This window comes from Diprion similis, chromosome 4 (genome assembly GCF_021155765.1).
Source record: "Diprion similis isolate iyDipSimi1 chromosome 4, iyDipSimi1.1, whole genome shotgun sequence".
In the NCBI taxonomy this organism is placed as follows: domain Eukaryota; kingdom Metazoa; phylum Arthropoda; class Insecta; order Hymenoptera; family Diprionidae; genus Diprion; species Diprion similis.
In genome coordinates this window covers 10,565,285-10,579,158 of record NC_060108.1, presented here as the reverse complement: position 1 = coordinate 10,579,158, position 13,874 = coordinate 10,565,285, and the positions used below count along the sequence as shown (strand labels likewise).

Below are 13,874 nucleotides of genomic sequence, written 5' to 3'. Positions count from 1 at the left end.
CAATAGAAAGGAGAAGAGAGAGAATCAGAAAGAAAAGTTCTTGACTAAATCCATTCGTTTTGGTATTTGTTTGTAACTTTTTCCGTTTGTTTAATCACATTGACGTTCAAGGATCGATTATGATGCTTACGATTTAGCAATAGCAATTTTTCTTTCATTTTCAATAATATTAAAGCCTTGCCTTAAAACTTGAATATTTTACAAACAATTACAATTCTTAAGCCCTGTGAATAGTTATCTTAGTTTTTCAAGTATCGCAATTAACCGGGCACTTGTATACCTCTGATGCATACCAAGGAAATTTGGTTATGAATAAATTGACCTAATTTTTGTTTAAATCAGACTAATCGGACAGAGGCTTCCGTAAAATGATGATAAAATTTTTTTTCTCTGCCGTATTTATAAGATAGTGTTACAGATGAAATCGAGTGTTTATATTCTTAGCTAAAGATCATAGAAATTTTTTTGAATCAAATTTGACTCGGCAGATTAGCTTTAGTCTCACGTTTTAAATCCAAGGAAGTCGAAAAGTTTTCTTTATTTCTTGTATTAATTAATTCATTGATTGATTTTCATTTTAGCATCCTTTTAAGAACGTGTTTCGATGATTTCGTCATATCACTACAACGCGACCTGACTAAAATTTCATTTCATTATTCCGCACAGCCTAACGCTTTTGCATTTCGTCTCCTATTTCGTTCAAATTCTGATCTTAAGTTCGGGAGTTTGATGGGAACAAGGCAAAAGGCAATAACGTATAATTCAATATGCCAAAAAGCGGTTTCCTGCATCGCACTTAACCGACTCAGCAGTTCAATTAATTCGCTACAATAATTCGAAAGCTAATTTACGTACGCGAGTATGAACATGTGTTGTCCGTGTATATTAATTAGAGCGATTGTAGCAGTGCGATTACCTCGCCATTTATTACGCGTTTACTCCCCTAGCAACTTTATTCTGCGACACATACACGTGTCTACGTATGCGTATATAGCTATATAATATGCATATCATATAGGTGCCGCGATTCCTCGCGACACATCGCGCTAGTCGTTCTTGTCATCGTCGACGTTGATTCGTGTCAGCAAAATTATCAAGTTGACGTGACCTGCGAGCTACGATTAACGGGTTACGGGGACTCCGTCTGGTAGTGTGTAAGCACATACACGAACGTATTTGCATAGGTACGGGCATATCGTCGGGGAGTTTATCCACCTCGCATCCCTTATTCGCTACGCGACATTGCCAGGAAACCGCCTGTTAATTATTGCCAAGTTCTCATCGGCGGTTATATGTATATGTGGGCATAACGGCTCCTCGAAGACTGCTATCAACACCGTAGCGTCGAGGAAAAGCAGTCGAGCGACAAGCAGGCAGTCAGCCGGGCCCGGTCGAAGCTCCAACCCCCGAAATTCAAAGCAAAGTAATCAATATTTGGCTTTACCGTAAATAAACACTTCACGTTAGACTGATACTGCACGTTGATGTTTAACGGGAAGTCGAAGAGTTTCGGTTCTTCATCATCGCCATGGAGTTTCATGGGGCGGGGGTCAAGTTCCGAATTTTTAAAAAGTTTTCAAAGTGATTTATTCTCGATTATTTGGTGGAGAAACTTGAAGTAAAGAAATCAATATTTTTCGAAACATAGGAGTTTTTGGTGGTCGGAAATCGGATGGCTCAAAACTTCGGAATGCAAGATTTCTAAAATTCAAGTTACGTTAAAGTAAAATTCTGGGAAATGAAGATCCGATAGAATGAAATTCCGAAAATTAAAATTATTATATTCACACAGCGTAGTTTACTCCACGAGTGGGTGTAAAAATGAGGAAAACCGGAAATCAGAATGACTAGGATTCCGAACGTAAAAATATCGAAAATTCAGAACAAAGAAAGATCAAAGTGGTGAAATTTCACCGATACAGAAATTCACAGAAATGAAAATCTACGATCTTTTAGATTTTCTAATTTTCTCACTTTCGCACTTTCGGAACTTTGACTTGTCGAAGTTAATGCCGTTTCGGGATTTTACCCTTTTGGAAACCTTGTACTTTCGGAAATTTGAGCATCGGTGTTTGGACCATTCGAGACTTTAATGTTTCGTCGAGGTTTGATTTCTTTTCTTAAAGTTTCGCCAACAAAAAATTCAGGATTTGGTGTTCTCGAAATTTCAACCCCGTTTTATTTTCGCGAAAATGAGGGGACTCAGAGACACCGACAAGGAAACCACCTCACGTGTGCCTCACTGATTCATTTCTTTTTGTGGCATGTTGCAGTAGAATGAAAAAATGTTCGACACTCTTCAAGTGATAAATTGACCGTTTAAGAGGCAAAAATCATCCCCAAAGTTTATCCTCGAATAATTAGGGATACCACTATCAAGATAAACAAAACCACTTCGCAGATTATTACAAATAAAATTTTACAAAAAATATCTACATCATGATTAAAAATTTCTGAGAATTGATATTTAAGGGTAAACTTTAGTGATGGTCTGTATCCCTTGAATGATCAAATTATCTCTTAAAAAACGTATCTAATGCTTTTTGATGTACTGTAACATATCAGAAAAGAAAAAAAATCGGTGACGTACACCCCAGGTACTTACTTTTGAAGCACTGGATGGTCGAAGCTGTCAGAAATTGATAACTGAATCTCTTCTGCAAATTCATGCATAATCTAGTATTCAGACTGCATCTTTGGATTTTTTACTTCATTATTTAAATACGAGTAATAGCTTTATTTCGAAAATTTTATCGCATTCGGCGAGTTATCGTAGATTTTGAAAAGTGATTGTATTGTATTATTATTGTGTCGTATTACTCGCATTCACTCGGATTGAAATCATCGGACTATAAGAATTAAGAAAACTCACTCGAGGTGGCTTTCAACGAATTGATTCGTGAAAATGAGCCATGAATTTGACTACATACCTGGTATACATATATATTATGCTAACAAGATACTTTCATTAATATTTGCTCTTTTGATAACTTGTACACTCTATACATACCTAAAGATAAATTTTTTTTACACCCGAGGAGATTTCAGGTGCTTTTTCCGAAAACCACGGGAACTAGTACTTGCAAAAATAAAATAATGAATACAATTATTGAAATGAATAATAGGATAAGCGTAGATATATCTTAAATTAGTTAAAAAAATGAGTGACACATTCCATTGAAATGTTACGTCACTGAAAAACACATTGAGAATACTACTAGACTAGAATAGCTACTTTTTAAAAAACAAAATACCTTGCATCAGTACTCAGATTTAATAAATTTTTTTTTATTATTATTATCGCTTCTTTGCAAGTCTGTTTCGAAATCAGAACACCTGCGGTGATCCGAATGCGTATTATCTATCCTATATTCGCGATTCGGATATTGAAAATACGCCTCACTGTCGAAGAGATTCTGTAAAAATAAGAAATTCTTCACACAGGCACGTCTGGCTGACAGCAGTGCAGTATATTAAACACTCTACTCAATCTTGACGACGCAGTCGTATTTCTCTGGGTCGATAGCGAGTATATATATATAAGACATTCGTCGTATTCCTTAAGTACTGCAATGAATGGTATAAAAGACATCGCAGGATGGTAAGTATACGCGATAATGCCACAGTCTTTAATACCGATAGAAATGAAATTTATCGAGATATTTATTAGATTTATTGAGATGTATAACAGGACGATTGACCGTCTACGAAATGCTTGCTTTCAGATCTAAAACTGTAAATTATCATCGCCGTGAATATTCATTTGGAATATTGTATTACAGATCCTATATCGTCCGGCACTGAAATACTTGATACTAAAGTGATTGCAGGACGGAAATGGTTTACAAATTTTATTACGTCTAGTCAGAGAATTACCAAGGATTCTCTTTATAGCATTGAAAATTTATTCCAATCCTTTTCTATCAATTAAAAAATATAGATCCACTAGCCGGAACAGAGCGATAAATAAAAGTTCTTATAAGGAGAATAAAGAATTGCGAAAAATAAGAAATCGCATATATATATACAACGTAGTCGATTCTCGTATAATGCCTCTCTCCCAAATCCCCCCCAACTGCGTGCTTCCACATTTTTAATGCTTTTATAACAATAACAATTCTCGAATCCATACCTGCCGGCTTGCTGAGGAGAAAAAATTAAACTCGATTACGACAATCGTTTGAGGATATAAATAATCGCGATAATCTTTATTACCGCGGCTCGGCGAAACCCCCAGTAGCACAGTCGGTAATGTTGCGAGTGGCTGACGGTACTAACGAACAGTACATTAGTCGTTGAAAATCTTGATGAGTACCTAGTCGAAAAGAGATTTTATATACTTAAACTATCCAGTAATTTAAATCAGTCGCTTTGCTGCCAGATTTTAATACTTATTTCCGAATTCGCACCCCACTAAATACACACGTGAAGAAACATAAGCATTCGATTTGCCGAGCAAGTAAATGCGAGGCTTTTCTTCACCCTAGAAGTAAAGGGAGGTTAAGAAGATATTATATACCGTATTTGTTCGAGACGAATTTGACTCTCAGATGAATTGCTGAGTCAGCGAAGCTGCTCCATTTTGCTATGTCTACGATTTCATCCTTCTTTAACACAACTAGTATTTAATCCCCTAAAGAATGTTCCTCAAATCATTTATTTTAGTGAAAAGCACATTTCTCATTGCCATATATTGACTTTTTTTTTCCTGAACCAGAACATTTATCTATCGAATCTAACTGTATCGCATAGGCAATAATAAATGTCTCTCGTATCCTGTTGCAATTTATCTAAAAGCAGAGCGAAAAAATGAAACGAAACTACGACTAACGGCATGAGCGAGCAAAGTAGGGGAGGGTGGGGCAAATTGGGCCCTTGGGGACAAAGTGGGTACTTTAAAAAATTTTTATATCTCAAAAAATTTGGGGACAAAGTGGACTCCCTGAAATTTTTCAAATAACAAGGGAAAAAATTAACCAACCTGAAATTTTTATTAAATATAAATTATTCGGAAATCAACGTTTAAAGTTGGTTAAAGTTTAGTCAGAGTAAAATAATTTTCTGAACTTGAAAATTTATGATCACTTTTTCTCGAGAAAGCTATAGATAATTATTTAACATAATTGTTCATATGAAAACTAAACATTTTATTCTAATTGTAGGCATTATTTTCTTAAGGGGCCCACTTTGCTCTACCCTTCCCTAATATAAAAAAAGTAAATGCATTTGCCGTCCAAAATTCTACTCTGAAACCGTTTGCATTGATATGACTATGATGAACTCAGAAAGCAAACTTGAAATTAGTTTGCAAATGTTCGCTTCGAATTAAATATCTCATTCACCAAAATGTAGATTAAAATAAAATTAAAGTAAGACAGAAAAAAAGTGACGTCATGAAGATGTAGACAGTCAAAAAATTATGGGTAATTCCATGCGAACCCGACCAACGTCCGACTCTCACCATTCCTGATTCTGCTTAAAAAATTTTCTACAATTGTCCCAAGTCTGAAATTTTTATTAACTGCTCAATTGTTTATAAATATTTACAGCAATTTTGATAGGAACCTTTCTTAAAATTCTCAAACATTTTTAGAAATTGTATTTTCTAATCCAAACATTTCCACGACATTTCTGAGCGTACAGAATCGAATGAGATCGTGTAGTTATCTGATCAGAATCTTATTCCGGCGCGTTATCGCCAATCCATCAAACACGGAGTCTTGAGATCTGAACCAACCAGAACATTTCTAATCCACTCTTTTTCAGCCCTACCTGGATCCATTCCAGGGTGAACTGAAGACGGTGATGTGCTTCTAGACTATAACGAACACCCTGTACACGGCCTACATACATGAACGGGCAATGAAAAGAGCAGTAAACTTTTAAGCTCGACGTATTCGTGACGACGCGACGCAACGCGCGACGCTAGGACGAAGGAACGTATAACGCAACTGCGAGCATGCGATGATAACATAGGCTTGGTAGGTATATGACGTGGTGCGGTGGTGGTGCGTCGTGCTTCGGGTTATGTCAGGTTGGGCGGACGCGTATAAAAGCATAAACAAAGTAGATTACTTCCGCTGTAATATCATAAATATTGATCAATTATCTCGAATAATTAATTAATAGCCGGGCTCGTTCTTCCCTCGCCCCACGTGTAACACACGCGCCGATACATCCATGCATCCACGACAACCACGTCCCCTCGCGTAAACTTAGTTTTTCACGTCGTCGTCGTCGTCGTCGTCGGTGTAGGACGTACTTTGCGACGCGCCCCAGGCGTCGACGTCTCTACCTTGTGCAGAAACTGGGAGCGCAAGGAAGATGGGGAGAAAGACGGAAGCGGCAAAGATTAAAACACTTGACGCGGGAATATTCTTGTATCAACTTTTATCCGTCAGGTTATGTTCTGGGCGTCTTTTTTCCCCCTTCTGCTTCTTCTTCTTCTTCTTCTTTTACTTTCACTTCATGTTCCTACCTCGGATTATCATGTCGATCATTATTGTCGAGTGAAAGTAAATAACGAATGGTAAAATTCGATTACGACCGACAACGTACCCTTGTCATCGTTGAATTAATCACTCCGCATAAACTTATGGTACTATCGTTAAGTTTTTTTGAACTGTTGTATGACTTTACGTTACTTTCATTATACTTTTCGTATCGTTTTACCACGGCCTTATTTTTTTTTTTATTTTTTTTTTTTTTATTGATTCTGTTCAAACTTGAATTTCAGTCAACCGAAAATCTTGTTACACTCTTGGATTTCTTGCACAGTGATAACGGAAAATTATGAACTCAACAAAACGCATCGGATCAGCAAACTTTAATTACACACTGTATGTTTTTCGAAAGTTACACACATCTTTTAATGCAAAGAAGTGCTAATAGTTGAAGCAAATCATACCTGGTTGTGTATACCTTTTATTTTTGATTAATACATCAAAAATTTTATCGATTGAAAAACAACGCGGTTTTTTCACGAAAATCTAGTCATTCTTGTTTGTTGATTGAAATATCATCACTTAAAACAAGGTCGCTTGATTCTACATGGAGAAAGAGGTGAACTAAAAATTCACATACAGTATAGTAACAGTTGACTTCAATTGCGTAACTCAATTCTCTCGACGATAGTAAATTTAGTAGATAGTAGAATTCAATAGTAAAAAAAAAGAAAATTTGGGATGCAGATCCTTCGAATTCTTTGAAAATTAAAACCTGTTCCTTATCGTCTATGCAGAAGAAACGATTCGAGAGTTCAGTACTTCGTTTTCAGCAGCAGCGCATTCAATGTTTAAAACGTAATCTCATATTTGTATAAGGCGGGCATATTTTCAGACACAACTCAATTTTGTTTTGCAGACTGAGAACTCGATACTGAAAATAGAATATGGATTTATCGATCGATTGTCGAGATGTACGAGACGAAGAATACCTTCACAATATTTTTCCAACAGACCACCGAACCTTTTCTTAATCTTTCAATTCTGACGTTCGAAAAAAATTCAATCAAATCCGGCCAGCGCATGTTTCGCGAAGTGATTGTAAAATATATCAGCACTTTGAAGTGCCAGAGAAACGCGAGCCCCGTTTGCTTCATTTAAACTACAACTATTCCCGCATTTCAAAACTTTGTGTATTTTGTGATCACGCTGCGTGATAAATTGATCAGCCAAAGAGACCGTCATATTCGCGTCAATGTCAGATCTCAAATGTAACTAGAACGCGGTTCATCTCACGCATTGGTCATCATCTGACAAGTCAACTGAACAATTTTTTTTTCTTTCATCATTCTAATTTTATGATAGAAACGAAATAAATTTGCGAATTAATTTCCAGACAAAAACTAATATGATTGGCTAATGCAAACTATTTCAAAAACAATAGAAATATAAATCTACTTATTGTTTATATACTGACAACTTTCTTCTTAACATTTTTTTCAATTAATTGTACCATCAGATTCACAATATCGGTATACGTTGTACTTTTTTTCACTATTGATGTGAAACGACGATGTTAAAATGATCGCTGTGATAAGTTGAACTACCATATTCAAAGTAACCTGAAAATTTTGTAAATCCTATCTCATCTTCCATGACTTTTGCATATGAAAAAAAAAAAAAAAAATGCATTGGTAAACTAGGAAGAACACACGTATAATATGAACCATATTTTTTTGCGTGTAGTTCCGTGGTAATTGGCTGAAAGTAACTTATTTTCGAAAGCCAAGCCATGGCGTTTTCCAGTTTCACTGTCTGTTTACTGGCACAAAAAAGTGTAGGTACTGTCACAGGATTCGAACTATGGTTAATGTGGCGGCACATTTTTTCATCGCATTAGTGCTAAAGTTTTAAGAATTTGTGGTTAAATCGAAGTTTTCCGTGAAAACTTGATAAAAAAAGAATTCTGCACCACCTTGGCAGATAATGGGATATGGATGACGGAGACAAAATACGTGCGTAAGAGACAGAAAAACGTACTCACCCATGATGACCACAAGTCGATTCCATCAACTGCGCTTCATCCCCGTGGTACTGGATTCAAGTAAGGAGACCCGGAAAATTTTGAAGTACAGGTTACTCCCAGGGTAGAGGAACCGAATTTATCAAGGCGAAACCATAAGGGTGCAGAAAGTACGAGTTAAAGTTTTGAGATGGGATAATAGAATCGCGAGTATTTGCTCACGAGAGATGTAAGGGGGTTGCAATGGGGTTCGAGGAAGCGGTAGAGAATGGAACATGCACCAAGTAGGAAGAAATAAAACAGGACAGGGCCAGTCGGAAGACGGAAGAAGAAAATCCTTTGAATTTCTTGTATGTATAACGCACTCCTTGTATATTTTCCCTGAAGCTCGACCGATCCCGAGAGAACGTTACTTCAACCCTCGTGCTTTCAACGCCGTGACAGAAGTGGTCCCTGGGAGCACCACGCGGACAAACATCGGGCTAGAAACTGCGATACTTTGGCCGCTGTTCGAGCTGCACACCCCCTCTCTAGGGGCGGGAATAAATGGGCGCATGCGTCGAGTTGAACCGTCAAAACCTACCCCGATGTTTGTTGCGTCCCGGAAGGATCATCACCTTTATTCGGCGAAGTTCTTGGAATACGCCCTAATTGGCGTATGCACAGCCACCGGATTACCGGAAATTTCTACTGTGACCCTTCAGAAATCCAAACAACCCCCTGACCAATAGCTTCATTACAATCCCAAGCTGAAGAGGTAGAAAAAGCACAAAAAAAAAAAAAAAAAAAAAAAAAAATGGGGAACATGACGATATTTATGATGCAGCAAATAAGATCCGAGCGATCTGAATCGCCAGCCTTCCTTCTTCATCTGGGTTTCGCGTGATCGTGAAATGAAGGAGAAATGATCGTGGCGTGCCGTCACCGCCTCCTTTGAGGGTGCACGCGGAGTGCTTCGTGTGTGGATTTTGATGCGCCGGCGCTGAGCGTCGCGGCGCCTACGGCGGGGAAGAGGAAGCGGCTGCGTTCGGGGTGCGGGGGTGAGTCAGTGAGGTCGCGGCGCGCGCTCTGTGAACTACCCTTATGTGCTTTGGTCGGGTCTACTTCCCGGCCAGCTTTTCAAAATCCCGATAGAATATAAATCCACGTAACGAATTCAAGTGTACGCGCCAATCCCCTGGACCCGTTTATAACCGATTTGAAGACAGGAATCAAAAAAAAAAAAAAAAAAAAAACAAGCAGCAATCCTCCATCGGGAATCAAAAATTCAGCTGCTGGATAAATCACATCAAGACTGTTCGACGGCCTATGTATAAATGTTCCCAAGTGTTTTGGTGTTAGCGAAACATAGAAGACAAAGAGTGTTTGTGTGATTATAATCCTTTTTTATTTGTGTTAATAGGGTTTTTTGTGATAAAAGGCAACGTAAATTGTGAAAAAATCAACGAAATTGGCCATTCCATATATTCACAGCTACTTCTGTGCTTTTTTCCTTCAAATTTTTTGATCACCGACGATCGATTATCTGAAAGAATCACAAGGAATACGAGGAAAGTTTTTTTTTAAAAAGTGCTCAAAATTTTTATGTAACAGAAAAAAATGTCCAAAAAATTTAAGCACACTGTTTGTACCCGTGTGTTAGTTTTCCGTTGAAGTCCGACAAAGCTTGTGGGAACGGCAGAGATCAAGATCGCAAAAATTCGTCGAACGGCAAATTGTGCAGCAGCAGCAGATACAACGGCGGCAGTTGATCAGTCAATACAGTGGCTTCCTCATTAGAGACACAAAGGTTGAACCGAAATGAAAATTCTCTGGGAGCGGGAAGTTCCCGCTCAAAATGATGCCAGCACATGCGAAAATTCTTGAACTATGTGGCCCGAGATGTATTCACTGGTTCAAAGTTTTACTGGATTATCATAGAAACGTCTGTAAAAATTCCGAGCGTCTGTTTCTAAGAGTGTCAAGAATATGGGATGGTCTTGGAATCATAGGAAAAAAGAATTTTAGCAAATATTGAAAATTAAACGTAAATCCCGAGGAAAGACGAAAAGACTCTGGTGATAATTGCAACGAATGAAAGTAAAAATTATCGAAAACCAAAGTGAAATTTAGCAGTAAACAGCGAGCGTCTGGACCAAACTTTCGGGAAATCAAGACATCGAAACGACAGTTGAAGATGATTGAGAGTTGAGAAATTGGTAACTTTTACCTGGACGGTAAATACTCAGTCGTAAACTGCGCGGTTTTACGAAGGTCTGGATGTGTCTGTGGGCATAGTAGCTAGTGAGTAAGTGAAGAGAAGAAAGGAAATGTAATATAACAGTATAAGGGAAAGTGGTAGGTGTATGTAAAAAAGAAAGAGCACTGATAAGGGACGATGGGGGTACTACGCAGGGCGACCCTGCAATGTTACAGCTCGACGTAGAAACTGTAAAAACACACTTCAGACTTTCGACACTCAGTCTTCGAACGACAGCCTTTCCTCAAAAGATTGGAAAAACCTGATTCCAAAAAACCAATCGCGATAGACAACCCACGTGAAACTGCCTAATTTAAACTGTTAAATTGCAACTACTCGACTTACAGTCATTGGTTCGAAACTGCTCAAGGCAATAGCCTGCAGTGGTTTCAGATGCAGGAATCTCAAAAATTATTTAACCGGATCATCAATAGCAATTGACATTGTTTCCACGGGAAGCATTCCATCGTCTGAAGAGAAGTCAGAGTCAACATAGTGTAACCGTGTTCGACAAGTTTGTTTAATCAACAGTACATATCATCGACCGTCGATTGCAGAGTGAAGATGCAGCCCAGCGTAGCAGCGATCGAGAGGCATATTTTTTCATACCGGAATACCATTTGTGTTGTTTACGTAAAATAAATGAAACAGTGTATGAATTTGAAAATATAATTATAAATGAAAACCGAGTGTGTGTGAAGTAAAGTGCACCTCAAGTTCACATAAACTTCCACGCGAACGACAAACATCTTTCGAATTTCACGCTGGCACCACCGTGCTTGAACCGCGTTTGAACGTTGATCTCTTTTCCGTTTTTCACCAGCACACACATAACACAGAACACAAAACTTACACGATCACATACACCGACGAAACACGAGTCCCCGTACATATAAGAATTCCTTGGGACGTTGGAGGGTGAGAAAAGGTTCGACACCCTCGCTCAACGAGCTGACCAGAAGAAAGCTCCATCATTCAAGCCATTGGTTGGTTGGTTGGTACGTCTTTGACACTGGTGTTGTTTTGCTCATTGTAGGAAACGCGAGGAGAGGTGGTGCTCAGGTGCTAAGTGCAGCGCAGGTGGTGGTTGCCCGGGGCAAGGCGAGTCTGGTCAACATGACCCTCGTCTTCCTGGCACTGTTGGTGGCGATCAACCCAATCCTAACGGCAGCAGACGGTGAGTAAACTTGCGACAATGATTAAGAGTGTTAAAAGACATTTACGACCGTGCAAGGTCCGGACTATTTCGAAGAATGGAAAGGACGCGATGAACTTTACGCACGTCATTCGTTCAAAGACTTTCACATCGTCACGTCGCGACGGATCAGTGTTTTTGATCATGCATATACAGGACTTTGAATTCTCTTCGTCGTCACCATCGACTGCAGCAAGTGATTACAACGTCACCCAGTTTGCGGGCTCGATCCAAAAAGGGAATTGAGTCTGAAGTGATGCGATTTTCGTACTGTATTAGCAATTAACCAAACTGATACTTTTCTTTCCCTCACTTTAGTAAAATATTTTTTTTTCTCATTTATACGCTAAGAATAGGTGAATTTACAGGTAATAATCCGTGACCTTAACTGATTTTAAATTAGTTGAAGGTATTTACTCGGGGACGTCGACGTCTCTTAAAATATCCAGATTTTAAAAGGAACGTTGGACAGGCCAAGAATAATAAGAAGCGGATGCGTTTGAAAATCTTCTCTTTAATGACTAAGCTTTAAGCTCTTTGTATAATTAAAAGAAAATGAACGTCGGGTTTTGATTTTTTTTTTTCTTTCTCTCTCATTTCTTTTTCGCTATTTTTTTTTTTCTTCTTCTTCTCCTTCTTTATTTCTCTTTTATTTTGTACGCGTTTTTTCCAGTGTCTTCTCTCTCTCGTCTCTTTCTCGCTCATTCTTCCATTTTCTTTCTCTTCCTTTTTCTCGAACGCTCGTTAGATTTCGCGCAGACTACGCTCTTTATTTTTACAACCCGGCGAGGGTAGAGGAATCTCTTTCTTTCATTCTAGTTTTTCCTTTGTTCTTCTTTCACTTCTTTTCCCTTTTTTTAATCAATTTTTAATCGCCGATCGATCTGTCCTCTGCTATTCGGTACCTGAATCTGAAATGAGACAGATTGGAAGCGGACTGCCGCGGAGGGAGCTATTGGCCGCTGTGGCACCTAACCCATCCCGGGTCGAGGAAGCTTCATAGGGCAAGAATTGCCGATGTTCATAGTAAATGTAAAATTTTTATACACCGCATCACCATCCACTGCCATCGGGCACGTGGTAGTGCAAAACTTCCAGAGATGAAGCCACGAGAAGATCGGAGATCGCACCCAAGATTTCCTCGGAGAGTACTAAAGCAACGATTCAAACGTTCACAATACGCCTGCTTGTAGGTATGAACTGATTCAACGGAATCGTCTCATTCGCCCTTAGTCTAACCGCTCCGTATTATTTTCCAACAATCCCACCCTCGAACGCCGTTCTGCCTTCGCACACCTTCAATAAGACCTCTAATTCCATCCCTTCGACCGGGCACCGATTTAGAACCAATTCTTTAACGGAAATTGATGCAAATAGAAAACAAAAATTAACATCCACCACTACCGATCCTGACAGGCGTTTGTACGAACTTAGCCACGTTCGTATTTACAAGAAGGAAACATTTCTGAAGATTGTTTCAGGAGTTTCCAACTTTGATTTCTTTCCTGAAAACTCACGTACTTTCATGTTACCGCGGATTCTGATTGTTCGAGTTTCTCTGAGTACCTATTATTGCCAAAATTCTGTCTTCACGAATGTATTGGTAGATCGTCGGGATGAAAAATTCTTTTTATTTGTTTGTTATTATTCTCGTCGAGCAAATCAGGATTACCATACATTTTTGAAAATGTTATAACAAAATCAGAATTTTAATACCTTTTGCTGCACAAATATATGCAACTGGTCTGGACACATGGTGAACAGTGTCCTAAAAGTGTCTTTAAAGATTGAGTAATAATCTTCGAAGATGGAGCTCAAAAAGTTGAATTTCTGTTTGTATTCGACCAAATTTCTAGAACCTCCTGAAACAATAATACGCGTAAAAAATACACACAAACTCATACGGATAAATTTTTAACCATGTTAACCATGAAAAAGCAGTCGGTATTGTTTTAAAGTCTATGTGTGAATACG

At 38.5% G+C, this 13,874-nt stretch overlaps 1 protein-coding gene across 8 annotated transcripts in view; it reads left to right on the top strand.

Annotated features, from left to right (window-relative positions):
• The window catches only part of LOC124405236 (tyrosine-protein phosphatase Lar), a 284,276-nt gene that overhangs the window by 76,209 nt on the left and 194,193 nt on the right, over positions 1 to 13,874 (top strand). For all 8 annotated transcript variants that reach the window (XM_046879963.1, XM_046879959.1, XM_046879958.1 and 5 more), the window contains exon 3: positions 11,742 to 11,882. In XM_046879963.1, the coding sequence (XP_046735919.1) occupies positions 11,822 to 11,882 (61 nt within the window). In that variant the 5' untranslated portion in view covers positions 11,742 to 11,821. The remainder of the gene's footprint in view (positions 1 to 11,741; positions 11,883 to 13,874) is intronic.